The sequence below is a fragment of the Cavia porcellus genome, unplaced genomic scaffold, assembly GCF_034190915.1.
Source record: "Cavia porcellus strain 051 isolate PalLab524CR breed Dunkin Hartley unplaced genomic scaffold, mCavPor4.1 scaffold_1, whole genome shotgun sequence".
Taxonomy (NCBI): Eukaryota; Metazoa; Chordata; class Mammalia; order Rodentia; family Caviidae; genus Cavia; species Cavia porcellus.
In genome coordinates this window covers 108,068,795-108,094,021 of record NW_026947484.1, presented here as the reverse complement: position 1 = coordinate 108,094,021, position 25,227 = coordinate 108,068,795, and the positions used below count along the sequence as shown (strand labels likewise).

At 45.6% G+C, this 25,227-nt stretch overlaps 4 protein-coding genes across 10 annotated transcripts; 2 read left to right on the top strand and 2 right to left on the bottom strand.

The window, feature by feature from the left end:
* The first annotated feature begins 75 nt into the window (after positions 1-75).
* On the top strand, positions 76-7,755 carry Tmod4 (tropomodulin 4). Of its 4 annotated transcripts, none has more exons than XM_063253177.1 (10): positions 76-630; positions 1,586-1,746; positions 1,949-2,105; positions 2,424-2,540; positions 3,302-3,391; positions 3,556-3,686; positions 3,778-3,885; positions 4,254-4,397; positions 4,638-4,801; positions 5,773-7,755. In XM_063253177.1, the coding sequence occupies exons 2-10, from the start codon at positions 1,624-1,626 to the stop codon at positions 5,936-5,938; spliced, it is 1,200 nt and encodes a 399-aa protein (XP_063109247.1). In that variant the 5' UTR covers positions 76-630; positions 1,586-1,623; the 3' UTR covers positions 5,939-7,755. The 4 variants fall into 4 exon arrangements, with proteins under 4 accessions (XP_063109247.1, XP_003479018.1, XP_063109250.1 ...); XM_003478970.4 differs by having other exon boundaries at positions 4,638-4,782; positions 5,773-5,892; XM_063253180.1 differs by lacking the exon at positions 4,254-4,397.
* Positions 6,404-10,043, bottom strand: Scnm1 (sodium channel modifier 1). Its single transcript, XM_003478971.5, has 7 exons — positions 9,867-10,043; positions 9,548-9,618; positions 9,241-9,329; positions 9,057-9,154; positions 8,860-8,948; positions 7,098-7,292; positions 6,404-6,566 (listed from the first exon to the last, which is right to left on the bottom strand). The coding sequence occupies exons 1-7, from the start codon at positions 9,915-9,917 to the stop codon at positions 6,467-6,469; spliced, it is 693 nt and encodes a 230-aa protein (XP_003479019.1). The 5' UTR covers positions 9,918-10,043; the 3' UTR covers positions 6,404-6,466.
* On the bottom strand, positions 6,404-22,836 carry Tnfaip8l2 (TNF alpha induced protein 8 like 2). 2 transcript variants are annotated; one of them, XM_063253244.1, is made up of 6 exons: positions 22,707-22,836; positions 18,533-21,095; positions 9,548-9,618; positions 9,241-9,329; positions 9,057-9,154; positions 6,404-6,566 (listed from the first exon to the last, which is right to left on the bottom strand). In XM_063253244.1, the coding sequence occupies exon 2, from the start codon at positions 21,041-21,043 to the stop codon at positions 20,489-20,491; it is 555 nt and encodes a 184-aa protein (XP_063109314.1). In that variant the 5' UTR covers positions 21,044-21,095; positions 22,707-22,836; the 3' UTR covers positions 6,404-6,566; positions 9,057-9,154; positions 9,241-9,329; positions 9,548-9,618; positions 18,533-20,488. The 2 variants fall into 2 exon arrangements, with proteins under 2 accessions (XP_063109314.1, XP_063109304.1); XM_063253234.1 differs by having other exon boundaries at positions 18,533-21,072.
* Positions 10,154-23,700, top strand: Lysmd1 (LysM domain containing 1). 3 transcript variants are annotated; one of them, XR_010048706.1, is made up of 4 exons: positions 10,154-10,969; positions 18,063-18,430; positions 18,813-19,018; positions 22,558-23,700. XR_010048706.1 is itself a non-coding variant. In XM_005007782.4 (3 exons), the coding sequence occupies exons 1-3, from the start codon at positions 10,790-10,792 to the stop codon at positions 18,949-18,951; spliced, it is 687 nt and encodes a 228-aa protein (XP_005007839.1). In that variant the 5' UTR covers positions 10,154-10,789; the 3' UTR covers positions 18,952-19,989. The 3 variants fall into 3 exon arrangements, 1 of the variants encoding a protein (XP_005007839.1); XR_216467.4 differs by lacking the exon at positions 22,558-23,700 and adding an exon at positions 19,383-19,989; XM_005007782.4 differs by lacking the exon at positions 22,558-23,700 and having other exon boundaries at positions 18,813-19,989.
* The last annotated feature ends 1,527 nt before the right edge of the window (positions 23,701-25,227 follow it).

The window sequence follows — 25,227 nt, the reverse complement described above, 5'->3', positions numbered from 1 at the left end:
GACTTCTCTTGTTTTGTTTTTTTCTGATTTGGGGTCCTGCTGTATTGCTGTGATTGGTCTCAGACTCCTGGGCTCAAGCAGTCCTCTGTTACAGGCACTACAGATGCATGAATCCCTAGTTTGTCTTTGCTTGTGCAGTATTCCTCCAACTAAATTATAAACACCTTATACTTAGCTGCCAAAAGACAATTCCTGTATTTAACTTTTATCAGTACTGGGAATCGAACTCACGACTGCCTGCTTGCAAGGCAGGTGCTTATGCCGCTGAGCTAAATCCCCAGCCCTCTTTCTATTACTTTTTATTCACCATTTTGACTGTAGCCAGCACCAAATGAGTAGAAACTAATAGCTGATTCTTACAGTACTCAACTCTAGGAAATAGCTTGTATGGAGAGAAGCAGAAGAGGTGCTATGTCTGTTGGTGGCCACTAGAGGCTCCCAGGGCTGGGCAGGGTATGGGGGCTGTGTATATGTGATCTCCCCCTAACCCCCACCTGGCCAGAGCTAAAATAATAAAATGCTGAGCTCACTGTTCCCCCACCCTCTCCGTGCACTGGACTTCTGCTGCAGGACAGTGGCCCAGTGGAACGGACAGACTGACCAGCAGAAGGGAAATAGTCGTCAGGACGGGTAGGTGGGGAAGGCAAGGGGCTTATGTTAGCCTGGTGGAATGGGAGGAGAGTGGCTCTTATGGGGAATAACGGAGTATGTGTCTGCTGTCAGTGTATCTGCCACTGTCCTGTCCAGTCCCTTAATTGTGTGTTGTAAGTGTAAATCCCACACACTTTCTAGATCTTTTACGTTAAGCATGGTGTGTCTATGTAGCTTGTGTTTTTCATATTGTAAAAGATTGTGTAAGTTCAATTTTCCTGCTGATTTTAGAAAAACCTTACTCCATTTAGAAGATATTTTCCACTCCATTGGTCTGGTGTCACCTTGCTGTGACAGTTTGTGAGGACTAAATCTCTTTTCCTGAAACCATATTGCCCTTCCCCAATGGCAGTCCCTCAGTTTCTCAGCCCTTTCTTTAGGATTTAGGATTTTACCAGACAGTGAAATCTTGGTCTTTCCACAATAAAAGAGGATATAAGGGTAGAGTAGAGACTCCTTTTGCCCAGTGCCACTAGCTGTCCTTGCTCACTTTAACCAGTTTAGAAAAAAGGGTGAATAGAGAAGAAGAGAAATTCCCTTGAAGTTCTGTCCCACCCCTCTCCCACCTTTCAATAGTTACTGGGCATGGAGCCACCTGTTTTGGCAGAACTTCCGGCACCTGTGCTAGGGCAAGAGGCACTGACGGGCGAGGTTACAGGGAGGGGTGTTACCAGGATTTCTGCATCGTATAGTGAGATGACAAAACTTCTTTGGATCCTGGGATCCCCATCCAAAATGACGTGCTGCTGGGGAGGCAGGTAGAGGGAAAACTGCATTCTAACTCTGAACAACCTGACCTCCCCTCTTTCCATCCTCGACTACATTTCTAAGCGCCAGGGTATCTAGTCAGTGTTCATGCTGGCTGGTTCTTTGTATCCCTGCTGTGTCCGTGTCCATCTTTCCATGTCCAACTACTTTTCCCATGTCCTCCCAGGCTCTGAGTGTCACAGTGGAGAGGGGACAGGGGCCACTATGTCATCATATCAGAAGGAACTAGAGAAGTACAGAGACATAGATGAAGATGAGATCTTAAAGACCTTGAGCCCTGAAGAGCTAGAGCAACTGGACTGCGAGCTACAGGAGATGGACCCAGAGGTAGGGACCCCAGCACAGGAGATTTGGAGTAGTCCCCAGGATTATGGAAGAGTGATAGGTGCTGGGTGGCTGAGACCAGGACTACCCACAGGGCTTGGAGTTTGCCAAGGTGGCCAGGGAAAAGATACCTGAAAATGTTTTAGGGAGCCTTAGAGGTGCCCTGGAGGGGTACCTGACCTATTCCCCAAAACTCATCCCTAAGAACATGCTCCTGCCGGCTGGACTAAGACAACGTGACCAGACAAAAAAGAGCCCAACAGGGCCACTGGACCGAGAGGCCCTTTTGCAGTACCTGGAGCAACAGGCACTAGAAGCCAAGGAACGTGATGACTTGGTGCCCTTCACAGGAGAAAAGAAGGGTATGGGCACCGTGCCATTCATGCCTCCCAAAAACCAATGATATCTCTCACAAGCCGCCCCTCAGCTTCCTCCCCTCTCAACTTCCAGCTCCTACCTGCCAAGGGTCATGGGCACTGTGACACTTGCATGCCAGCTTGTACTCTTTGGTTCTCGTGAGAGGTCGGGGGACCCAGGAGTCCTGAGCTGGCAAAGAATTCAGGCTTTCTGGTATCCCCTAGTGACCCAGCATTGTACCTCTTGGAGAAGGACAGGATGCTGGAAACCAGGATCTTGGGAGAAATGACCTCTACCTGAACCATCCTTCATCTTCCCATCAGGGAAACCCTATATTCAGCCCAAAAGAGAAATTCCAGCACAGGAACAGATCACGCTGGAGCCTGAGCTGGAAGAGGCACTGGCCCATGCCACTGATGCTGAAATGTGTGATATTGCAGGTAGGCAGCTGGGAAGTTGCTCAGGGTGGGAGCGCATTCTTGCGTTATTGAGGGACTGCCAAGGAAGGCCCTGACCTAGAACGTGGATGTCTGAGAATGCCTCCAGCTGTAGTTTTTATTTTTTTCCAGCAATAGTTTTTAATTTATTTGTTTTCATATTAATTCATCTTTAAATTTAATAAGTCAACATGTCAAGAGCATTTTTTTTTTAACTTTTTTTATCGGTACCAGGGATTGAACTCACGACCCCCTGCTTGCAAGGCAGGTGCTTATGCCGCAGAGCTAAATCCCCAGCCCAAGAGCATTTTTTCAAACTAGACATAGTGGTACACACCTCTAATCCCAGCACTAGGGAGACCAAGGCAGGAAGATTGCTGTGAATTCAAGGCCTGCCTGGGCCATGTCCCAAGACCATTTCAGCCACACACACATACCCCCCCCACACACACAAAATAAGCCACGCTTATGAAGAGATTGTAAAAACAAATCAAAGTACAGGTATTTTGGCTAAAATCTGAGATAGGGCTCTGCCCCACCTGCATCTACACACACTCTAGTGGCTCTTTAGGAATTACTCCTGAACTCCAGCTCAATGGTATAGAAACCATCAGGCAGTCTAAGGCAGGGATGCCTAGAGCGGAGGGAAGGTGGGAAACCTCTTTGGAACTATGGAAAGGATGGGCCGTAGCAGATCGAGACAAGATGAGGACTTAGAACAGACCGCCTCTCATTCCCTGCACCCCTCTTTTCATACACTGCAGCAATTCTGGGAATGTACACATTGATGAGCAACAAGCAGTACTATGATGCCATCTGCAGTGGGGAAATCTGCAACACGGAAGGCATCAGCAGTAAGTGTGTGGGGAGCGTGACCCCAGGGCTCCAGGCGGGCAGCCTCAGAACCTGAGCAAAGGTAACAGGGGTTTAAGAGATGACATGACACATGAGTGACAAGAGAACCAAGGGAAAGATGGTGGGGGACATGTTGGGGTTCCTTCCTGCCCTCACCCATCAGGTGTGGTTCAGCCTGACAAGTATAAGCCAGTGCCAGATGAGCCCCCAAATCCCACAAACATTGAGGAGATGTTGACAAGGGTTCGAAGCAACGACAAGGACTTGGAGGAGGTGAATCTCAATAATATACAGGTATTTGACTCCCATCTTCCTAACAATAACATAGGGGTAACTCTGGACCGAGGAGAGTCCTTACTCCACTGTTTCCATGCCTGTCTGATAGGACATCCCAATACCCATGCTGAGTGAGCTGTGTGATGCAATGAAAACGAATACCTATGTCCGGAGCTTCAGTCTGGTGGCCACAAGGAGTGGTGACCCCATCGCCCATGTAAGGCTAGTTGACATCCCAGCACTCTCCCTCTGCCTTACCCTGTGCTCCCAGGAGAGCTGTCATAAATGGTTGTGTTAAGAGTACTCTTTCCACCATGCTTACTTAGGAAGCTGCTATCATGGAGACTCCCTACCCTCAGTCCTGGGGCTCACAACTCAAATCTTGAGATCATTGTACTGAAGGGTCACAACCTTGATGCCCCCAGTTCCACTGCATGCTTAATCTCCGTTTTCATCTGCTTCCCATGCTATCTCCCTCTAGTCCCACTTAGACTCTTCTCAAAGAGCTGTTTCCCTCTTGCTCCCATTTTTTTCTCTCCTCTGTGCAACTATTCCCTAATCCTAACCCAAGTCCCTGGTACCCAGGCGGTGGCTGACATGTTACGTGAGAACCGTAGCCTCCAGAGCCTGAATATTGAGTCCAACTTCATTAGCAGCACAGGGCTCATGGCTGTGCTGAAGGCAGTTCGGGAAAATTCCACACTCACTGAACTGCGTGTAGACAACCAGGTCAGTATCCCTTTCCCCTGGTATTAGCATCCAACTGATACCCATCAGGCTTCCTCCCTGAGCCACCCCACAGGGCAGCTATCTCCTTTAATCCTGTTTGACTCTTCCTCTTCATTGTCTCTGAGGGAAACCTCTCTTCACCTATTCTGGTGAAAAAAAGACTCTTGACTTCCCAAGGGGTCTGTGGTCCAGGATGAACAACCCACTTATGGCTGACAGCCCCGCTTCTCCCTCTGACAGCGCCAGTGGCCTGGTGATGCAGTGGAGATGGAAATGGCCACCGTGCTAGAGCAGTGTCCTTCTATTGTCCGCTTTGGCTACCACTTTACACAACAGGGGCCTCGAGCTCGGGCAGCCCAGGCCATGACCAGGAACAACGAACTACGTGAGCAACTCCAGACGTGGTATTGGCAGGGGGCAGGGTATAGTACAGAAACTGGGAGTTCTCCCTGAAGAAGACCTAGTGACAGCTTGGATGGCTCCCAGATCCTACAAGAGATCAGACAGTATGTAGAAAAGTCCCTGTTCCAAATATATATACCATCAGAGAAATGGAAAAGAACCTAGACATCTTTGTTGGGTTAAGACAGTCTTGCTATGTAGTTTGGGCTAGCTTTGAACTCACTATATAGCCTAGGCTGGTTTTGAACTCAAGACAATCTGCCCACCTCTTCCTGAGTGCTGAGATTACAGGTGTGCACTACCATACCGGCTCTGCACTTTTTTTTTTTTTGTACCAAGGATTGAACTCACAACCTCGTGCTTGCCAGGCAGGCGCTCATGCTGCTGAGCTAAATCCCCAGCTGCAAAGACATCGTTTTTAATGTAGTACCAGAGATCAAACCCAAGGCCTCATGCATGCTACCCAAGCACACTACCACTAAGGCTTTTCTAATTTTGTGATAGGATCTCCCTAACTTACCCAAAATGACCTTGAACTTTTGATCCTGCCTCCTCATGAGATGGTTTTTGTTTTGGTTTTTTGAGAAAGGGTCTCCTATATGGCCCAAACTGGCTTTGAACTCACAATCTTCCTGCCTTTGCCTTCCTGCTGGGATTGCAGATGTGCTAGGTATGCACAGTGCTTGGCTAGATAACTCTTCAGTACTGAGGATAGTACCTAAAGCCTTCATATTGAACTGTACCCCCCTCCCCTTTTATTTTGACACAGGGTCTCTGTAAGCCTACCCTACCCTCCCACAATGATAGAATTATAGCCATGCACTATTGTACCTAACTAGACATACTTTTATTATGGCTTCTTATTTTGTTAGTGTAGTGTCAGGGAGCCTCAAACACTAACACCATATGCATCTGGCTAAGGAACTTGCCAAAAGGAGATGAAATGAAAGATCATACTTTTCTTCCTATATAGGTCGCCAGCAAAAGAAGAGATAACACTGCCCTTTCCTTTACCAACTAGAACAGGAAGCCCTGGATTCATAAATCCTCATCTCTTCCCCTTTCCTGTAAATAAAGGCCCTTTTGTCCACTTTGCCTGCCTCCTTCCTTGGGCTTTTGGGTGGGAATCTTGGCACTAACCCCTAAGGGTTACTGCCAGTTCATCAGGGGATTATTTATACTCTGGGGATCAGCAGGCAGGGAGGTTCAGGTTACTAGGAGGTAGGGGAGCTGCGTCCCTTGGTGTTCCCCATAAACCTGCCAGTGCCTTCAGTCTTTCTTACTTTCATAGGGTTCTTGGACTCATTTCTGTTTCCAGATATGGTCAGATTTCCCCAGGGCGTATTCAGAGTCCTCTTATGATCTGAAGAGGGAAGGACTTTGAATGGAGTTGGGAACAGAGGAAAACAACATGAAGGGCAAGGACTTCTTTCTGACAGACTTATTAATAGGGCACCGGGCTACGTGCAGCTGACGCTTGGCATGACTTTGGGGTAGAGTGGGGGAGGGGGCAGAAGTAGGGGAGCTGTGTACCTTGCAGGGAGGGAGTGGTCAGGCTGAGAATGAACAGATTTGAAATCCTGAGATTAGACAAGGAACCTGACTTAAGCAAAGTTGGGCTCCCAATGCCCACTGTAGTTTATTTATGAAACAAATGTAGAAAGTTGTCAGTCCAACAGGAGATCAGGGGGTTCCTCCTCATCGGAGTCAAACTCAACATTTTCATCTTTTACCCATCGACCTTCTCCATCTGGGATCCATCCAGAGCTGGAAATGAAGCAAACAGAATTGGTTAGGACAGAAGTTTATTAAAAAGTTAGTGGCGGGGCTGGGGATTTAGCTCAGCGGCATAAGCGCCTGCCTTACAAGCCAGGCAGTCATGAGTTCGATCCCTGGTACAGATAAAAAGGAAAGAGACAAAAAAAAAAAAAGTTGGCTGGTCCGAAGGTAGTGACTTATTTCAATTAATTGTTCACAGTCAGTACAGATTGAACTCCTTGTTCTACTCTTTCCCCCCTTCTCACTATTGCACTTGATTAGTCTTTAAAAAAAAAAAAGTTAGTGGCAATAAAAAAGAAAAACTAGAGTCAGGCGGTGATGGCACATGCTTATAATCTCAGTATTTGGGGCATTAAGACAGGAAGATTGCAAGTTTGAGACCAGCCTGGGCTAGCTAAAGGCCAGCTTGGACTACATGTGAGACACTGTCTGAAAATAATTAAAATTAAAAGGAAAACAGATACGTTAGAAAAAGGGGATCAAGGAGAAAAATCTGAGGAAAGGGATTGGAATACCCACCTTCGAAGAGTGAGATAACGGTCCAGGGCTTGTCTTCTTGTGGGGCTAATGGGTGCAGGGGCTGAGGCAGTTGTTGACTCTTTAGCCTGTAGGCCAGACCTAGGCTCAGGTTCCCTACTGATCTTCTCACTCTGGAATTCAATCTCTTGGGCTGGCAAAGGGGAACAGGAGATAGAGGGACTAGGGGCTTCTGGTCTGTGTAGAGAAGAATCAAAGCCTGTAAGAGCTGTGAAGGAAAAGGCCAACTCTTCTATGACTTCCAACTCATTAGAGCAGTCTCTTTTTTTGTTTTTTTTTTGTACTGGGAATTGAACTCACAACCTCACACTTGCCAGGCAGGTGCTTGTGCCACTGAGCAAAATCCCTCGCCTTCTCTCTTTCTTTCTTTTTTTCTCTTTCCTTCTTTCTTTTCTTTCTTTCTTTCTTTCTTTCTTTCTTTCTTTCTTTCTTTCTTCTTTCTTGTGGTACTGGGGATTGAACTCAGGTCACTGTGCTAAGCAGTGTTTCTTAAACTTTTCTTAAGATACAAATTTTCAGGGCTGGGGATTTAGCTCAGCAGTATAAGCGCCTGCCTTGCAGGCAGACAGTCGTGAGTTCGATCCCCGGTACCGATTAAAAAAAAAAAAAATACAAATTTTCCTTTTTTTTTTTTTTTTTTTTTAAACAAGGTATTGGAACGGATTTCCTTTGTTTTTTAAGACAGGTCTTACTATATAGTTGAGGCTGACCTTGAACTCGCTATGTAGCCCACGCTGGCTTCAAACTCAAAGGGATTCTCTTGACAGCCTCCTGAATGCTGGGATTACAAGAATGTGCCACTATCCCACCTCATAAGTGTTCTGGTAAAAAAAGGATTTTGGAGTATAACTTTGGGAAAAGCCATCCTAAAATTTAAAAAAAAAAAAATTTAAACCTTAAGATTTTGTATAGCTGGGTATGGTGGCAAATGGGTATAGTCCCAGCCACTACTCAGGATGCTTAGACAGAAGGACTGGAAGTTTCATCCCAGCCTGGGTTACTTAGGGAGAGCCTGTCTCTAAAATAACAAATAAAAAGGGCTGGCAAGTTGAGGCAGAAGGATTAAGTTCAAGGCCAGCCTGGACTAAACAGTAAGTTTATGACTAGCCTAAATTACACAGGGAGACCTTAACTCAAAAAAAAAAAAGTGGGGGTGGAGTGGGCTGGGAATATAACTCAGTATAAAGGCTCTGGGTTCACTCCCAAGTACAAAAGAAAAAAGGATTTTGTACAGCCTTTAAAATATACCAATATTACCAGTGTTTTATTTTCTTTATGTATTTGGTTTTGAGACAGTGTCTTCTATCATGTTGCACAGGCTAGCTTCAAATTTACCACTCTATCTTAGCCTCCCTAGCACTGGGTTTACTGATGTTACCACACCTGACCAATACTCCATTTCCTAAAATTTATTTAAAATCTCAAAAATCATTTTTTTCCTCCAAAATACTAGTATTCCTTAGAATGCAATTTGGAAAGCATTTCCTTTAATTATTTCTTGCAGTACTGAAGGTTGAATCTACTGCCTTCACACTGAGCTACACACCCAGCCCATTTTTGTTCTGAGACAGGGTTCCATTAAGTCACTAAATTGGCCAGGCTGAGCTCAAACTTGTGCTCTTCCTACCTTAGCCTCCTAGAGTGTACACCACCATGCCCAAACTACTGTGGAAAAGAGTACTCATAGGGCCATCTATCTCTTCCTGTCTTTTCCTACTCTAGGTTTCCCACCCTTCCCACAGACCTGTGCTTCCTGCGGCAGCAACTATTATAGTGGGGAGCTCTGTGCAGAGCACTCTGGGTGATAAGTCGAGTCTGGGTTAGCAGAGGAGCCTGGTAGAGACAAGAGACCAAGTTAGGTCTTAAGAGGGAACAGTTCTTCCAGTGTATTGTGTGCAGCAAGGTCATTCTTGGAAAACAGTCTTCTCCCTCTCCGATTACCTCAAGTTTGGTCCCTTCCTTCTTCAATTCATTCTGTGGTCTTGGATTTTGCTCCATTTCCTTTCCTGACTGATTCTTACCATAGAAGAGCTGCAGGCCTGAGGAGAAAAGGAATGAGAATTAAAAGCATAGCAGCAAGGATAGTCTGCAGTTTATTTTCTATCTTGTCGTCCCTGAGACTTACTAGATAAATGCTTCTTGCCTCCACGGTGGGCTGTCAACATGGCCAGTGTGTCCAGGATAGGTCGATGAGGACAGATGGCACAAGCAAAACTAAGAAGGGAGGAGAAGAAAATAATAAGCTCAAGGAGATAGGGAGAATCTTTCCATCCCTGTCCTAGAAGTCCTTTCCAAAGTCTTCCAGGTTTCCCAGTCTCCATGTCTTCTAGTCTTCACTTCTCGCCCCAAAAATTCTAGATATCCCTCCTCTCCTTCATAGTTAAAGTTTGTTGAGGGTCTAACCGCAATGTTAATTTATCCCTTGCTCTCACCGTCCGTCCCGTAGCATCAGCACTTCATCTTCTGGGATGTAACTGGCCAGCAAGTCCCCAACTCTTCGTTTCTGCAAGAGACAGGGAAAGAAGTCCAGATGGGATCAGCAGCATATCCGGATGGGAAGAAGGGAAATACTAACAGGAGTCATAAAGAATAAGCATCAAGGGAAGAACAGTGGTCATATGGAGAACGGATCACTACCCAGTTTTGATTTCCTGACTACCTTTCCCAAGCAGTTGCCAGAGCAAAAAAAAAAAAAAAAAAACAATGCTTCTTCATAGTCTTTCCTTGCCCTTATTCTCTACTCGCGCTTACTTTGAGCACATTGAGCTGACTCCAATCATCTCCTTCTCTCTTGAAAGACATCAACGACTTTGAATCTCAGAAATGACACAATACTCTCAGGCAACTCCTTCGGGCCACCGTAGGAGCAGTGGGACCTCTCCTTTCCTTCTTCCGGTCTCTTTCCATTCGGTTTTCACACTTCCGGGGCGCGTTTCTACGCATGCGCCACGCGATCCGGAAAGCCTGCCTCCAGCATGCTACCCGGACTGCATTTCCCATGGTGCCCTGCGACACCGCAAGTGTTGAGCCTTTTGGGAAATGAAGTCTTTTTCAAAAAATTTGCCGCTCTGCTGGATACTGGCCGTCGCATCTTGGGAGATTAGAGGCTTTTCAAGAGACAAAAACCCAGATGGGTAGCCCGGGTTTGAGGATGTGACCTGACTGATGCGCAAGAGAGCCCTTGAGGATCTCACACTGGAAAGTGTACTGCAAGCTCTCGAAATCCTCACGCGTTTTGTCTGCGGCCGTAGCCTACCTAGGGTAGGCCCAATTTGTTCCTGACCCTAGCGTACGAACCCTGAGACGAGTCCGGGCCAAGATATGGGGACGCCCTGAGGCCCAGCTGCTGGGTTTGGGGGTAAACTGAGGAAAAGTGTTGAGCGGGGTATCTGCAGTTCAAAGGTCAGAGGTCAGTGTAGCGAGTAAGGGTCGAAAGTAAGAGGGATGTTAAGTGGAGACTGTAACAAGGACCAATTATTCAGAAGACAAATTTGTGAGTAAGGGTTGTAGGTGGGAGAAGCCCGGAGGGGAAGAGCGCGGACATAGTCGGCGGAGAGCAGCGAGACACAGGAAAGAAGAAGCGGAGAATAGGAATTCCCTGATTATCCATTCCCTGAGTTCAGGCCGTCACTTGGCCCGGCCTTCCTCAGCTGCAAGCCCAGCTGGGTGAGGACATGGCTTCTCCCTCTAGACAGCCATCCCTCGGGGGGTCTGGGCTGCTTCAAGGGAGTCGGGCTCGTTCTTATGGAAGCCTGGTGCAATCAGCTTGCTCCCCTGTAAGAGAAAGACGCCTGGAGCATCAATTGAAGCCTGAAGACACCCTGGCTGGGCTGGCACTCAAATACGGAGTGACGGTGAGTCTTCCAGGATGGTGGTGTAAATAACCGTTTAGGGGAAATTTAGTCCTAATGAAAATGCAGTGATCCTTTCAAGCAACCTCCCCTGACATTTTCTTAATTGCCCTATGGTCTGTTCTGCCTTTATCTGTTTTGTTTTCCCATCCCAATGTTACACTGTCTGGTTGGGACAGATTCTGTTCCGCTATATCAACAGAGAGCAGCAGCTCCTATTTATTATGCCAGATACCATGCTTTCTGTATAGTATGTTAACCTGTTTGAGCCTAATATCCCTATCAAATATACAACTATTGTGTTTTTGGTTTTTGGTTTTTTTCAGATGAAGAAACTTGAGACTTGATTAATCAATTTGACCAAGGATAAATAACTGAGTGTCAGAGTTGGAATTCAGAAAGCTCTGTCTGATTCTAAAGTTACTATTAACCACAAAGAAAAATTTTGAGAGTGATTAAATATTTATAGCAAATAATGAAGAACTGGTTTTTAGGTCTAAGTCCTAAAGTACCTATCTCTTGTTCTTGTTTCCTAACTGCAAGGTGCAAAACAGGTCCTCTCTATCCTAAGTATTTCAGATAATAACTGGAGAGTAAAATTAGAAATGTAAAAATATATTGCATTAGCTTGCTGTGAATAAAATTTCTTTTTTTACAATTAAAAAAAATTTTTAAGTCTTTTTTGTCTTTTTGAGATAGCATCTCACTATGCAATTCAGGTTGGCCTTGAACTCACTTTGTAGCCCAGGTTGGCCTTGAACTGGACACAATCCCCCTGCCTCAACCTCCTGCATGCTGGAATTCTAAGCATGTACCACCATGTCCCACTCTTTTTTTTTTTTAAGTTTTGTGGAAAGTTTTTTTGTTTTTCTTCTTGTTGTTGTTTGTTTTTGTTTTTTGCCTTTTGATATAGAGTCTTTCTATATAGTTCAGGCTGGCCCTAAACTCTGTGTAGCTCAGACTGGCATCAGACTCATGAATGCTGGCCTCTTGTCTCAACCTCCCAAGTACTAGGATTACAGGTGTGACTCCTATGCCAGTTTAAAAAAAAAAAAAAAAATACTGCTTTTATGTTCTTGAGATTTTTCCAGCTCCATTTACAATTGTTGGATTTAACCAGAATTTTTGTGCTTTCTATGTTTAAAGCACTAGGATAGGGGCTGGGGATTTAGCTCAGCGGCATAAATGCCTGCCTTGCAAGCAGGCAGTCGTGGGTTCGATCCCTGGTACCAATAAAAAGGAAAAAGACAAAAAAATAAAAATAAAAAGTAAAACAAAAAAATAAAGCACTAGGATAGCTCTTCTTGGAGAGTTAAATGTACAATTGCTGTGTTTATGCAGTTTTGAATCTAGTGAAAAATGTACAGGGACACAATGATTATGACAGAATTTGGTGAATTTCTATTGATATTTAGGGGGGAAATCAGAGAAAATTAATTTTTACCTAGAACGGAGACATCATTGCAGGTTTAAGGCCACCATCACTGTAGGCTTTGAAAAGCTTAGAAACGTCTATGTTTCTTTTACAAACTTATGTATTACAGGACCAGGGATTTAGCTCAGTGGCACAAGCACCTGCTGGGCAAGCTTGAGGTCTTGAGTTCGATCCCAGGTACCAAAAAAAAAAAAAAAAAAAAAAAAACTTATTTATTACAGATTTTTGCCTTCCAGTGACCTCTGTGCTCCTTTAGAGTAGAAACTATTTATTTTCTTTTTTTGGGGGAGGTGTTATTGAGGGTACAACCCAGGGGCACTCTACCACTGAACTACACACATCTTTAACCATCACCTCACAACACATACTTTTCTGTTTTTTGAGACTGTATCTTGGTATGTAGTTCAGACTGGCCTCAGAGTCACTGTTATGCTCCTCAGTCAGCCTCCCGAGTGCTGGGATTACAGGCCTCTAAAACCATAACCAGTAGAACTGTTTTAATTTCCTATCTTTAGATTTAATAGTTACCAGCAAATAAAAGATGAAGAGACCACCTCTTTTGGGGCACATATTAGTAATACAGAACAATGAAATCTATTTTAGTATGTGAAAATAACATGTTTTGAATTGTGCCCCCATTTCCTACTTTCCTTCTGCCTTCTTCATTCCCTTCACAATCTCTAAAAATCTGTCTTATTTGTTGCCATCTTTTCTTATCAAAATGATACTGTTTTGTTTGGCACTGGGATTTGAACTCATGACTTTATGCTTGCCAGACAGGCAGTTGTGCCACTGAGCTAAATCCCCAGCCCAAAAGATACTGTTTTGAATGGATGAAAATGTGACTAGATTTTCCACACATGGAAATTGGGAATGTAGGGAAGAAAATATTTCCACCAGGCATGATGGCACACTCACGTAATGCCAACACTCTGGAAGGCTGAGACAGGAAGATTGCAAATTTGAGCCTGTGCAGTTAGTGACTTAATGAGATCCTGTTTTCAAAACAAATAAAAACGGCTATAAGCATAGCCCAGTACAAAAGATCCTAGGTTTAATCCCCAGTTTTGAAATTTAAAAAAAAGAGAGAGAGACAGCAAGAGAAAGAGAAAGAATAAAAGAATGTTTCAAGTCAAAGGATGGCCTAAGCAAAGAAGTGGGTATGAAAAGTGCAGAGCAGGGGCTGGGGATTTAGCTCAGCGGCATAAGCACCTGCCTTGCAAGCAGGCAGTCGTGAGTTCGGTCCCCGGTACCGATAAAAAACGAAAAAGACAAAAAAAAAAGTGCAGAGCAACCTCGGTCTTAGCAAGGGCTCATAAGTTGTGTTCAGAGAACTGGGAGCTGGGCGTGGCAAACATAAGTTTGAGGCCAGCCTGGGTAATTTAAGGATTTGGGGAGACTGTCTTAAATAGTAAGGGCTGGAGCACCTATGTACCTAGCATGAGCAAAGCCCTGAATTAAATCCTCAGCGAACAAACAAACAAACAAAAAAAACCCCACTAAGTCATGCAGAGAACCAGCAACTGATTATTAAGAACCCCTGCCCCATGCTGGAGATTGAACCCAAAGCCTCCTGCATGCTAAGGCAATACTCGGCCACTAAGCTGCATACCAGCATTTTGAGAGAGGCTGTCACAAGTTGCCTAGGCTGGCCTCCAATTTGTGGTCCTCCTATATTAACCTCATGAGTAGCTAGGATTACTAGCATATGCCACAATGCCTGGTTTGTGAAACTGTCTTATAGCTCTGGAAAAACTCTGTAGTCTAGTTAAGAAGAGTTTTGTATTGTGGTTCTGCTTGTGGGTTGAATCACTGCTCCTGTCTGGTACCTCAGTTTGTCTACCCTTTATAAAATGAAGAAAGTGTATTAAATAATGGTAACTGCTTAAATTGTTACCGACCTATCTATTAAACACAATATATACCAGGCTTTATATATCTATTATTGCATGTTTTCCTTATAAGAATATGAGGTAGGTATAATTAGTCCCATTTAAAGATGAGGAGCCAGGTATGGTAGTACATAGCTGTAATCCCAGCATTTGGGAAACAGAGACAGGAGGACTGCTGTGAGTTTGAGACCAGCCTAGGCTACCTAGTGAGTTCAAGGCCAGCCTGAACTGCATAGTGAGAGTCTGTCTCAAAATAAAAATATAAAGACTGAAGGTGTTGCTCAGTTTAAAGGCCTTGGATTTAATCCCCCGTACTGCAAATAAGTAAAGTTTAGTGCAGTGGTACATACCTACAGGAGACCAGCACTCTGGGAAACCAAGGGAATAATATTGTAAACTGAAGCCCAGCCTGTGCAAATTACTGAGGCTATGTTTTAAAAACATAAAAGGACTGGGGAGGTAGCTCAGTGTGTAGTCTCTCAGGTTGATCCCAGTACCACCAAAAAAGAGGGAGAGATGAGGAAACAGACAGGGAGATAGGATAACTTGCCATTACCTATATAACTAGTATTACTACTGATGGAGTTAGGCTTCAGACTTGACTGACTCATTCTGAAATTCTTACTTTTTTTTTTTTGTCTTTTTGAGACTGGATTTCACTATGCAGTTCAGGCTGGAATTGAGCTCACTTTGTAACTCAGGCTTATCTCATACTTGCACTGATTCACCTGCCTCAGTTTTCCAAGCGCTCATAATACAGGCATGTGCCACCATGCCCAGCCTAAAGTCTTTCCTTTTAATCTCTCTCTCTTTTTTTTTTTCTTTTTGAGACAGGGTCTCTCTATGTAGTTCAGGCTAGCCTTGAGTTCACTTAGTAGCCCAGGCTGAACTCTAAACTCACAATGATCCTCCTGCCTCAACGCCCCAGTGCTGGGATTATGGGCATGAGCCACCACACCCGGCTTTAATCTCTCTATTATGTTACTAGACTCTTAAGAACCTCTCAAGAAAAAAACTAGATTGGTGGACTAGGATCCCTCTGGCAAATAATAAAAGCACCACAAAACTCACAGAGTATTCCTAACATCTTGGAACTGGAGGAGATCTATGAGATAATCTAGGCAAAATAAAGTTGATAGCATTAAAATATTTGGCATGTTCGGAAGTGCAAGACAATTCTAACTTTTTAAAATCCTTCAGATTGCTGACAGACATGGTGGTGCGCGCTTGTAATCTGAGCATTTAGGAGACTGAGGCAGAAGGGTTTTAAGTTCTAGGCCAGGCTGGAGTGTACAGCAAGACCCTGTCTCAAAAAATAAGTAAAAAGGCTGGGGATTTAGCTCAGCGGCATAAGCGCCTGCCTTGCAAGCCTGCAGTCATGAGTTCGATCCCTGGTACCGATAAAAAAAAAAAAAAAAAGTAAAGGCTGAGTATGGTGCCACATGCTCATAATCTCAGTACTCTGGAGGCTGAGGCTGAAACATCACTGTGAGTCTGAATTACAAACTGATACCCTGTCTCAAAAAGCAAAATAAAACAATAAAGTGCTGGATGTAGTGGCACACATTTATAATACCAGCACTTGAAAGGCTAAAGCAAGAGGTTTGCTATGAAGTTTGAGGCCAGCCTGGGCTACATAGTTCAAGGCCAGTCCACATAGCCAGAACTGCATAACAAGATAAAAAACAAACAAAAAAAGAAATAAAATAATTCCAGTTCATCTGATTTTATTTTTAAAGGCCTTGTAAGATTTTACTTGTCAAGTTTACTGTAATAGTCTTGCCTCAGGACAGAAAAAGCTCTTATATTTAAGATATAAGATATAAGAAATAGTATTTTCCACACTGGTACCAATGTAAAATGACATAGTAAAAATGACACTGGCTTCTGAGAATAAAATACTAATAAACTATCTGAGATACTGTATTTATTATCTATTTACTTATTCATAAATAAATTAGTACTTTTTATAAGCCCCTGTGCTGTGCCAACCTCTGTAGGATTCTAAGGCACACCTTTGGGTTACAGAGACAGCAGGTTACCATTCCTGCCCTTAAAAGATTTACATGGTTTCAGCAAAGAAGTGACTTAACCATATAACAGGGCAGAATTGTTGTTTGTTTGCATTTGATCTTGTATTTTGCAGTACTGGAGATCAAACCCAGAGTCTTACAGTATTAAGCAAGCAATCTACCAGAGCTGTACCCTAGCGCATAGGGCAAGTTCGTTTTTTGCAGCCCTGGAGATTGAACCAGGACTTTTGCTCTGAGCTACACCCTCAGCCCCCACAAGCACAGGGCAACTATTGTTACAGCCCTACAACTATTATTTTTTTGTTGTCATTACAGGCTGCATTGCGAGCCCTGAAGAGGGTCACACAAAGATATGATAATTGATGAGTAGAAATTTGCCAAGCAGGAAAGGGAGTAGGGAGAGGCATTTCAGGATGAATAAACACTCAACTGTATGAAAGATGATGGAATCTTCAAAGTAAAATGAAAAGCACAGCAAACTACATAAGTAATGAAAGTGAGACAAGGCTAGACATTTCCGTTGGGAGCTCGATTGAGAAAGCCCTTCAATGCTGATTTGGACTTTTATTTCTTAGCCAGTCACAAGCCATGGGAGGTTTATAATAATAAACAGGCTAGTGGGTTAATAAGAGACAGTTTTCTAGATGTCAAGAGGAAGATGAGTAGAAATGAAAGAGGAAGAGTTGTGAAATTGTTGGGATAACCCAGTTGAGAAGGTTCAGTATGTGTGAGATGAGAGAGAGAGAGAGAGAGAGAGAGAGAGAATGTATATGTCTTTCGGAGTTAGGGTCTTGCTATGAAGTTTAAGTTGGCCTTAAACTCACTTTGTAACCCAGGCTGGCTTGTGGTGAGCCTCCTGTCTCAAATCTCCCAAATGCTGGGATTATGGGCATCTGCCACTGCACCCAGCTGCTCCAACTGCTTCTTCATTCAATCTGTTGCAATATCACACATTATGCAGCCCCTGGAAAACACTGTACACTCATGAGAACTGAGAATGAAAGGGAAAATAACATTTTATTACTAGGAAAATAGTTCTGACCTTGAGGGCCCCTGCAGAGCCTGAGACCTCATTGTGAGCCACTGTTAAAGGTAAAGGTAGGGGGCTGGGGATTTAGCTCAGCGGCATAAGCACCTGCCTTGCAAGCAGGTGGTCGTGAGTTCGATCCCCGGTACCAATAAGAAGAAAAAGACAAAAAAAAAAAAAAAAAAAAAAGGTAAAGGTAGAGGCTCAGAAAGATTAAGCTACTTGCTTAAATTTACCTGGCAAGTTAACGATGAACATAGAACTAGAATCTTAGGCCTTTTTGCTTCCTCATGAAATGTTTGTTGTACTGTATGAATTATTTCTTTGTTTTGTTTTGTTTTTAACTGAGAATCAAACTCAGGATCTTGCACTTGCCAGACAAGTGCTTGTGCTGCTGAGCTATATCCCTAGCCCTATGAATTATTTCTTTTATCAGATATTTATTTTGTAAATATTCATCACTGAATAAGTGACTGATATCACTGTCTAACTATTTTTTTTTTTTTTAAAGCTTTTTGAGACAGGGCCTCACCATGTAGTTCAGACTGGCTGGAACTCGTTATGTAGCCCAGGCTGGCCTCAAATTTACAGTGATCCTCCTGCCTCAGCCTCCCAAATGCTGGATATAATTACTTTTAAAAGCGTGAGATTCTATGTAAGATGGATGTTGTTACTGTCATTAATTTTGGTGGCTTTTTTTTTTTTAAAGATGGAACAGATTAAGCGTGCAAACCGCCTTTATACTAATGACTCCATCTTCTTGAAGAAAACCCTCTACATCCCCATCCTGACAGAGCCCAGAGACCTGTTCAATGGTTTGGATTCTGAAGAAGAGAAAGATGGAGAGGAAGAGGTGCACCCAAGGAAAAATGAAGCAAGGCCATCTTCAGCAGAGAGAAGCAAACAAGAAATGGGTTCAGAACCTGCCAAAGGTGACAGTGTCCCTCCCACACCTGGCCAGGACCCCCCTGGGCCCACCCATGACCTCTCTGCCTCAGATTTCCTTAAGAAGCTGGACTCACAGATCAGCCTGTCAAAGAAGGTCGCCACACAGAAGCTGAGCAAAGGAGAAAGTGGGTGAGTCTTGACTGAGTCCTCCTAAATTGCTCCACAGACTCCTGTCCAACCTCCTACAAACACAAGTAAGTAAGCGTAGGACCAGGGGAAGCAGGGTGGTACCTTTGCCTGGGAGGCCCCACGATGCAGTGCGTAGCCCATGGCTCCCAGGATGGGCTGAGCTGGGTTCCATGTTCTCATCGGAGAAGAACAGTTGATTGTTCTTGCTGCTTTCTTAACCATACAGGAGGAACATTAGGGCTAAGATTTTCAGATGATATTGAGACTGTCTTGGAGCAGAAAATTCATGAAGCAGGAGAGGAGACAAGTTTCCCATACCTCCTGGCCCATTCTCAGTTTCTTCCATTGATCTGGGGCTCTTTCCCCTTTTCCTCACCTACAGGGTACCCAGGGAGGACGCACATCTCCACCTGAGCTCCCCTCGGACCCAGCAACGAGCTGTCCTAGGTCCTGTGCCGCTGACTCGGACCTCTCGGACTCGGATGCTACGGGACCAGGAGGATGAAATCTTCAAACTCTGATGTTCCCTGAATGGACTGAGAGAAGCAGAATTTGGAAAGAACAACTTGAGGGAGAGAGGAGCCTGAGGTGAGGCTCAGAAACATGGCTTTCCAGCCTGCCTCCCTCTACTCCAGCTGTCTCCCCCAGGCTCTTGTCCATTGCCAGCTGGAGCACATTTTTGGGGTAAAAGCAGGAGATGAGAACTAAATCCCTTCCCAGTTCTTGGCTACATCTGGAGTTGTCCTTTAGATTCAGGTGGCTTTTTTTTTTTTTTTTTTTTTTTTTTTTAATCCCTGCTGCCTTTCTTTTCTTTTTCACTGTTTTTTGCCCTTAGAGCAGGGAAGCAGACACTCCCCTTCAACTCCCCAGCTCCAACAATATTCCCTAATTTATTTGGTGCTATATTGAGTAATATTTATTTGCTATATCTAACTCTCTTCCCCACTCTTAGCTGAAACATGGGATTTCTGTAGCCTGGAGCCAAGCCAGTAGCTGCTGGTTCCTCATCTTCCCCAGCTCCTTTCTGAGCATGTTACTGAGCATAGGGACTCTGCAATCTGGTGTCACACCAAGGATGGTAAGTTCAAGGATTTGGATTCAGTCTTGACTAACCATTTCCCTGTAACTTTTTCACAACTCTTGCTGTGAGAAAGAGCAGCAGAGTAGGGATATGGCCTCTCCATTCCCCTAGTTCACCCTTCTGACTTGTTCTCTGCGCAGCCTGCAGTGGGGCTGAAGGGCAGAGGGAGATTCCTGTGGGATTCGAAGAGGAGAGGTTGGCTTGGGAGACTTAGTTGCACGCCTTCCCCCCAGAGCCTATCTATGCCTTGCTTCTCATTGTGTGTTCTTTTGTGACTTGTAGCACTGATCTGCAGTACAGTTTGTTTTTTGTTTCTCAAACAAAGCAGTAGGCAAGGGAACCTCAGTAGTACTAGAGATACGCCTCAGTCTCCTGTGTGGCCGTGGTGGAGGTGAGATAGGGTGTCTTCTGTATACTACCTTTCCTCTGTGATGACCCGAAGGTGTAGCAGCTGGAGAGATTAAACACTGAGCCCTGACCATGTTTCAGGAGTTTTATTTCCCCTGTAAGACTCTTCCCCTGCCCTCACCACTCTTCCTGCACCCTGGGACACAGCCGCTGGTATCTGTTCATGCTCTGTCTAGAGCTGGAAGCCTAGGAAGTCTCTAAGTGTCACCATCCCTCTTCTGTCTTTAGTGTCCCCAGAAGGGTTCTGTGGGTTCTGTCCCCTTTGGTTTGTAGCGGAGGGGCTTCCCTGTTTCAGATATCCTTTGTGGGAGAAGTGTGGGAGATCCAAGTTTCACTTCACCTTTTTCAGGCAGCTGTTTCCTGTGCTGGGGCTGTAGTGGGAGTGAGCCTCCTGCCCCGCTCAGTGCTGCACCTTCTCCAGCAGTTCGGGTGCGGGTGGTCTCAGAGGTGAGGCTCCCTTGGGAGAGATCGAAGCCTGAGGGTTGAAAAGCATTAGTGCCTAGAGCAGGGTTAGAAAGCCCTTGGTGTGTGTTTTTCCCAGTCAGCCCGGCTGGAGGCTCTGAGAGCTCTCAGAGCTTCCCCTCATCTAGCAGCTTCCTGAGCCCATCACAGATCTTGCCAAGGTGCTGGGTGAAGTCAGGCCCGTAGAGGGCTGTGAGTAGGCCTGGGTCGGAGAAGTGATCAAACACATGGCGGATGCGGCCGTGGGATTTGGGGGTGAGGTGGTGCCCCACCAGCTCCAGCAGCACATCCCGGCACTCAGTGAGCAGGCCAGCCAGCACAGCAGCCTCGAAGGTGAAGTCCACCTCCCCAAAGCTGAGCGCTGTCATGGCACCCTGCCGCAGCTTCTGGCGGAAGCGGGTAGCCAGGGCCAGCTCCCCAGGACCAAAGCAGCCATTTCGGTGCAGCACGGCCACCTTGACGGCCACCTTGACCAGGTCCTTGATGACCCGCTGGGCTTGCGGCCGGCTGTGTGTGTAGTCCTTGGACACTCGGTAGAGCTCATCTAGCACCTCACTGCTCGTCTCATCGATGAAGAGATGAGCCACAGACCGACCCGCCATCTTACTCAGTAGCTTTTTCTCTGCTTGCAGTGCCAGGCTTTTTGAACTGAAGGACTCCATGGTTCCCAGGGAGGGGAGGTGGTTGGTTGCTAGAAGAGAGGCAACAGACCTCCTAAGAAAGAGAGAAATGACGCTGCGTGTGGTGGCACACGCCTGTAATCCTAGCATTTGGGAGGCTGAGGCAGGAGGACTGCCGCAAGGCCAAGGCCAGCCTGAACTACACAGTGAAACCCTGTCTCAAAAAAACAAACAAAATAAGGCTTTCCCTTTTCTGTGATTTGATTACCTTGCCCTCTGTTTCCCCTAAGCTCCCATGTCCTCTGTGTCTTGCTGCCTTGCACCTGCTTTTTTTCTTAGTGTTGTAGGGATTCTTGCTCTCCAGAGCAAGCCAGTGGAACAACGCTAACCCTGTTTGAGGAGTGGCCACAGGAAAGGCAGCCCCAAGGTGAGGTTGGGAAGCGGGGGCTGCCGTAAGGGCTTAGCTGTGATCCTTCCCGTAGCCACCTTGTGACCCTGATTGTGCACCCTGCATCCCGGAGAGGTATAGGCATTGCTCCCCGTAAAGTGAGGCTTGTGTTAAATTATTTACCTGAGATCAAACACAGCTGACTTCCTAACTCCAAAATCCCATGTCAACTGTTTCCTTTAAAGAAGTGAGAAGCATAGGGGTCCTGCAAGTTCTGATAAGAATAATTAACATTTACTCAGAGATTGCTGTGTGCCAAGTGCTGCTTTTTGTGAACTGCATCTCTTTCCAGCTCTATAAACAGATATCCCCACTTTGCAGTGAGAAAACTGAAGTTAAGAAAAATGAAACACCTTGGCTGGAGTCATGGGTAAATGATAAAAATGAGCTTCAGGTCAAGTAGTCCCAAAACATGTTTCCCTGGACTGCTCTCTGCGTGGCTGCGGGCATGGGAGCTGAGCCAGCCCCTCCAGGGCAGGAGGCCTGCAGGTCTGCGGGCTCCCAGCTGCACTCGAGACCCTGCGGGGCCGTCTACTGCAGAGGTCCAGGTTCCCACCCCACAGTCCTCTCCTGTGGTTCTTTTAGTTGTTTTGCTTCTTACTTCCCCCTCCCCTGCTCTTGCAGGATGTGGCTGCAACCGCAGTTTGGAGAGCCTCGCCCTCTCCTCCGAAAGAAACTGGGAGTCTGAAGAGGCAGGGGAGTGGGTAACCAGAAGGGTTTTTCCTTCCCGCTGACGCATTCCATAGGAGCCTGCAGCCCCCATCTGCTGCTGGCCTGCCCTGGGGCTTTCTGGACCAGGCTCCGCAGCTGGAGGAGGCCGGAAGACTAGATTGCTCCAGTGAGCCTGCCTTCCTCCTCAGCCTTCCTGTTTCCCGGCTCTCCATTGCCCCTCTGGGGAGCATGACTTTGCCCCCTGTCCTCTTTCTGCCTCCTGTTTCCTCCCTCTTTCCGTCTCCTGGGCCCTCCCAAAGGTCTTCTGTTCTCCCACTGGTCCACACCCAGCTCCCTCCACACCTCAAGACTGCCTTGATTTGGCACACACCCATGCCCACCCCTGTACCTCAGCCCTACACTTAACCCCATCCCAAGCCAGCTCTTTCTTTCAAAGGCTGCCTTGCCCCAAGGAAAAGGAAGCTGAACTGGGAGCCCAAGAACTCTACAAGTGAGACCTCCATGATATGGAAAGTTAAAGCTGAAGGAGTTCGGGGCCCTTCCACCACCATGCTCCCAAATCCACCCTCACGGACGGTCCCTCACCTGCCACAACGGGTGCCAGTCTTGGCGTGGATGTCCCTGAGAGCTGACAGAATGGAGAAGCGCCTAGCGAGAGGCACTTTGGCTTGGCCCCACCCCGCAGGCTCCGCCTACCCAGGCCGCTCTACCTCCGGGCCACCAGCACCAAGCAGCCCATGGCCCAAGAGAAACCTAGAAGTAAGGCAGAGGTCTAGAGGAATAGGGGTTTGTTGGAAACACCCTTGGCTCTTTGGGGTGAGGAGAAGGGGTTGCATATCTCCCGTCTCTCAAAGTGTTCCCTTCTTTCTTGTCACCCATCTCCTTAAGACTGTATTCTGTATCTGTGGTACTGGGGAGGATGCAAAGTCCAAGTTGATGGGTTGGGGGCTCTTGGGGGAAGTTAGCAAGCTTGAAAGGGTGGCACTGTGGGACAACATTATCACAAGCATCTTCCAGAGCCTGGAAAGCATCTGGTAGATATCCCGCCAATTAGTGCCCGAGGGCGGAAATGCGGAGGCCGGGGCTGCCAAACCACCTGTGACCAGCAGGTGTCGGCACTGCACCGAAGCGCTACGGGAACAAACCTCTAAGGACCCGCCAATGAGAAGTCATGGTTCTTGAGCGAGGCAAAACTGTTTGCAATCAAGAATCTTGTGGGGCTGGGGATTTAGCTCAGCGGCATAAGGACCTGCCTTGCAAGCAGGCAGTCGTCAGTTTGATCCCTGGTACCGATAAAAACCAAAAAGACAAAAAAAGAAAAAGAAAAAAAAAAAAGAGTCTTGTGATCTAGCTGGGGCTGGTGGCTTCAAGCCTCTTAACCTGCTAGTCAGGTGTTCTACCCCTAAGCAATAACCCTCAGCTCTCCCATTAACTTCAATAGTTTAAAGAATTACGAGAATATTTTAAGAAGCTTCAATTGTCCTGATTGGTACCATTGCAAATTCAAGGCCAACCTGTGAAATATAACCAGACCCTGTCACAGAAAAAGAGAGAAAATAAACTTTTTTTTTGAAACCGATTCTTGTTGAATAGTTTAGACTGACCTTAAACACACAGTCCTCCTGCTTCAGCCTCCCCAGTGCTGGAATTATAGGTGTGTGTCACCATGACCGGCAATTTAAACTATTTAAAAGCCAGAGATTGGAAAGAAGTGATTCCCAGATAATGGGAACTGCATAACTATGTACAGTGAATAACCCCAATATGAGACACCTTCACGAAGTAGTGGCTTATTCTGCATATGTACAGTATACATTCTTTAAGAGATAAGTGAAGAAAGAAAAAGCTAAGATAGTGACTGACATTAAAGAAATTACTCAAGAGTTCAGGCCTTGCACCAGATATGGTGGTGCATGCCTATAATCTCAACACTCTGGATGCTGAGGCAGGAGGATTGGTTCAAGTTAAAGGCCAGTCTGAATTACATGATGAGACCCTGCCTCCAGAAAATAATCAAACATAAATAAATAAAAATAAACTAAAAGAGTACAGGGCTTTCCTGTAGACAGTGAGGAAACACTAGAAATGTTTATCAGGAAAGTAAGGTAATTAGCTCACTGAGAATGTAAGATGCTTCAATAAATTTGTAGTTGGGGAGGATATTGATAAAGTACTTTATTGTGATGGTGAAGATTTAGGGCCTCAGGCATGCCATGTACTCTACCACTAAGCTAAGACCAGCCTGTGGGTACAATGATTCTGTAAGAAAGGAACTCCAGAAGAGGAAAGCCTGGAAAGTTGCTTGGTTGTGTGAAGTTGAGTATCCCAAGGTGCTCAGCATGCCTCACTCCCTTGGTCCTTCCTGGAAACAGTGGTTGGTCTTGTCTCCTGAGATCCAGAGCTGACTCTAGCTCTGGGATCAACTTGGGTTGGGAATGTTAACAACTCTCTTTTAAGGAGTTTGATGCAGAAAGATGAAGAGAAATGGAAAGCTTAAAAGAATGGAGATCTGGATTGAATGAGGGACTGGTTTTAGCTTTTAGTTGAGGGCAATTTGTAGGCTAAAAATGGAGCCAATGGAGAGGCAGGCTTAGCAAATGCAGAGGAGAGAAGATAGTTATGAAGTAAGGTATAGGGGCAGATGGAAGATAATGGGCTAAGGGTTCTAAGAAAGGAGGTGAGAGGTAAGGTGAGCTGGCATTATGGGGTGTGCTGTGAGATGACATGTATTTCCTTTATTTTTTATTATTTACTTATTTATTTTTGCCACCAGGGATTGAACTCACGATCTTGGGTTTACCAGGGAAGTGCTTAAACCATTGAGCCAAATTCCCAGCCCCTACTTACTTATTTTGAGATAGGGTTTTTTAAAAAAGAGAGATAGGGTTTTGCTGTGTGGCTCAGGCTGGCTTCAAACTCCAGGCAATCCTCCTGCCTCAGCCTCTCAAATGCTGGGATTACAAGCATACACCACCACACCCAGTTTAAACATCTCATTTAATCTTCATAACACTTCATGGATAAAATGCCCCTCTTTCCTTTTTGATGATAAAAAAGTGGAGGCTTAAGCAGGTTGAATAACTTGCCCCCAAATTACAAAGCTAGC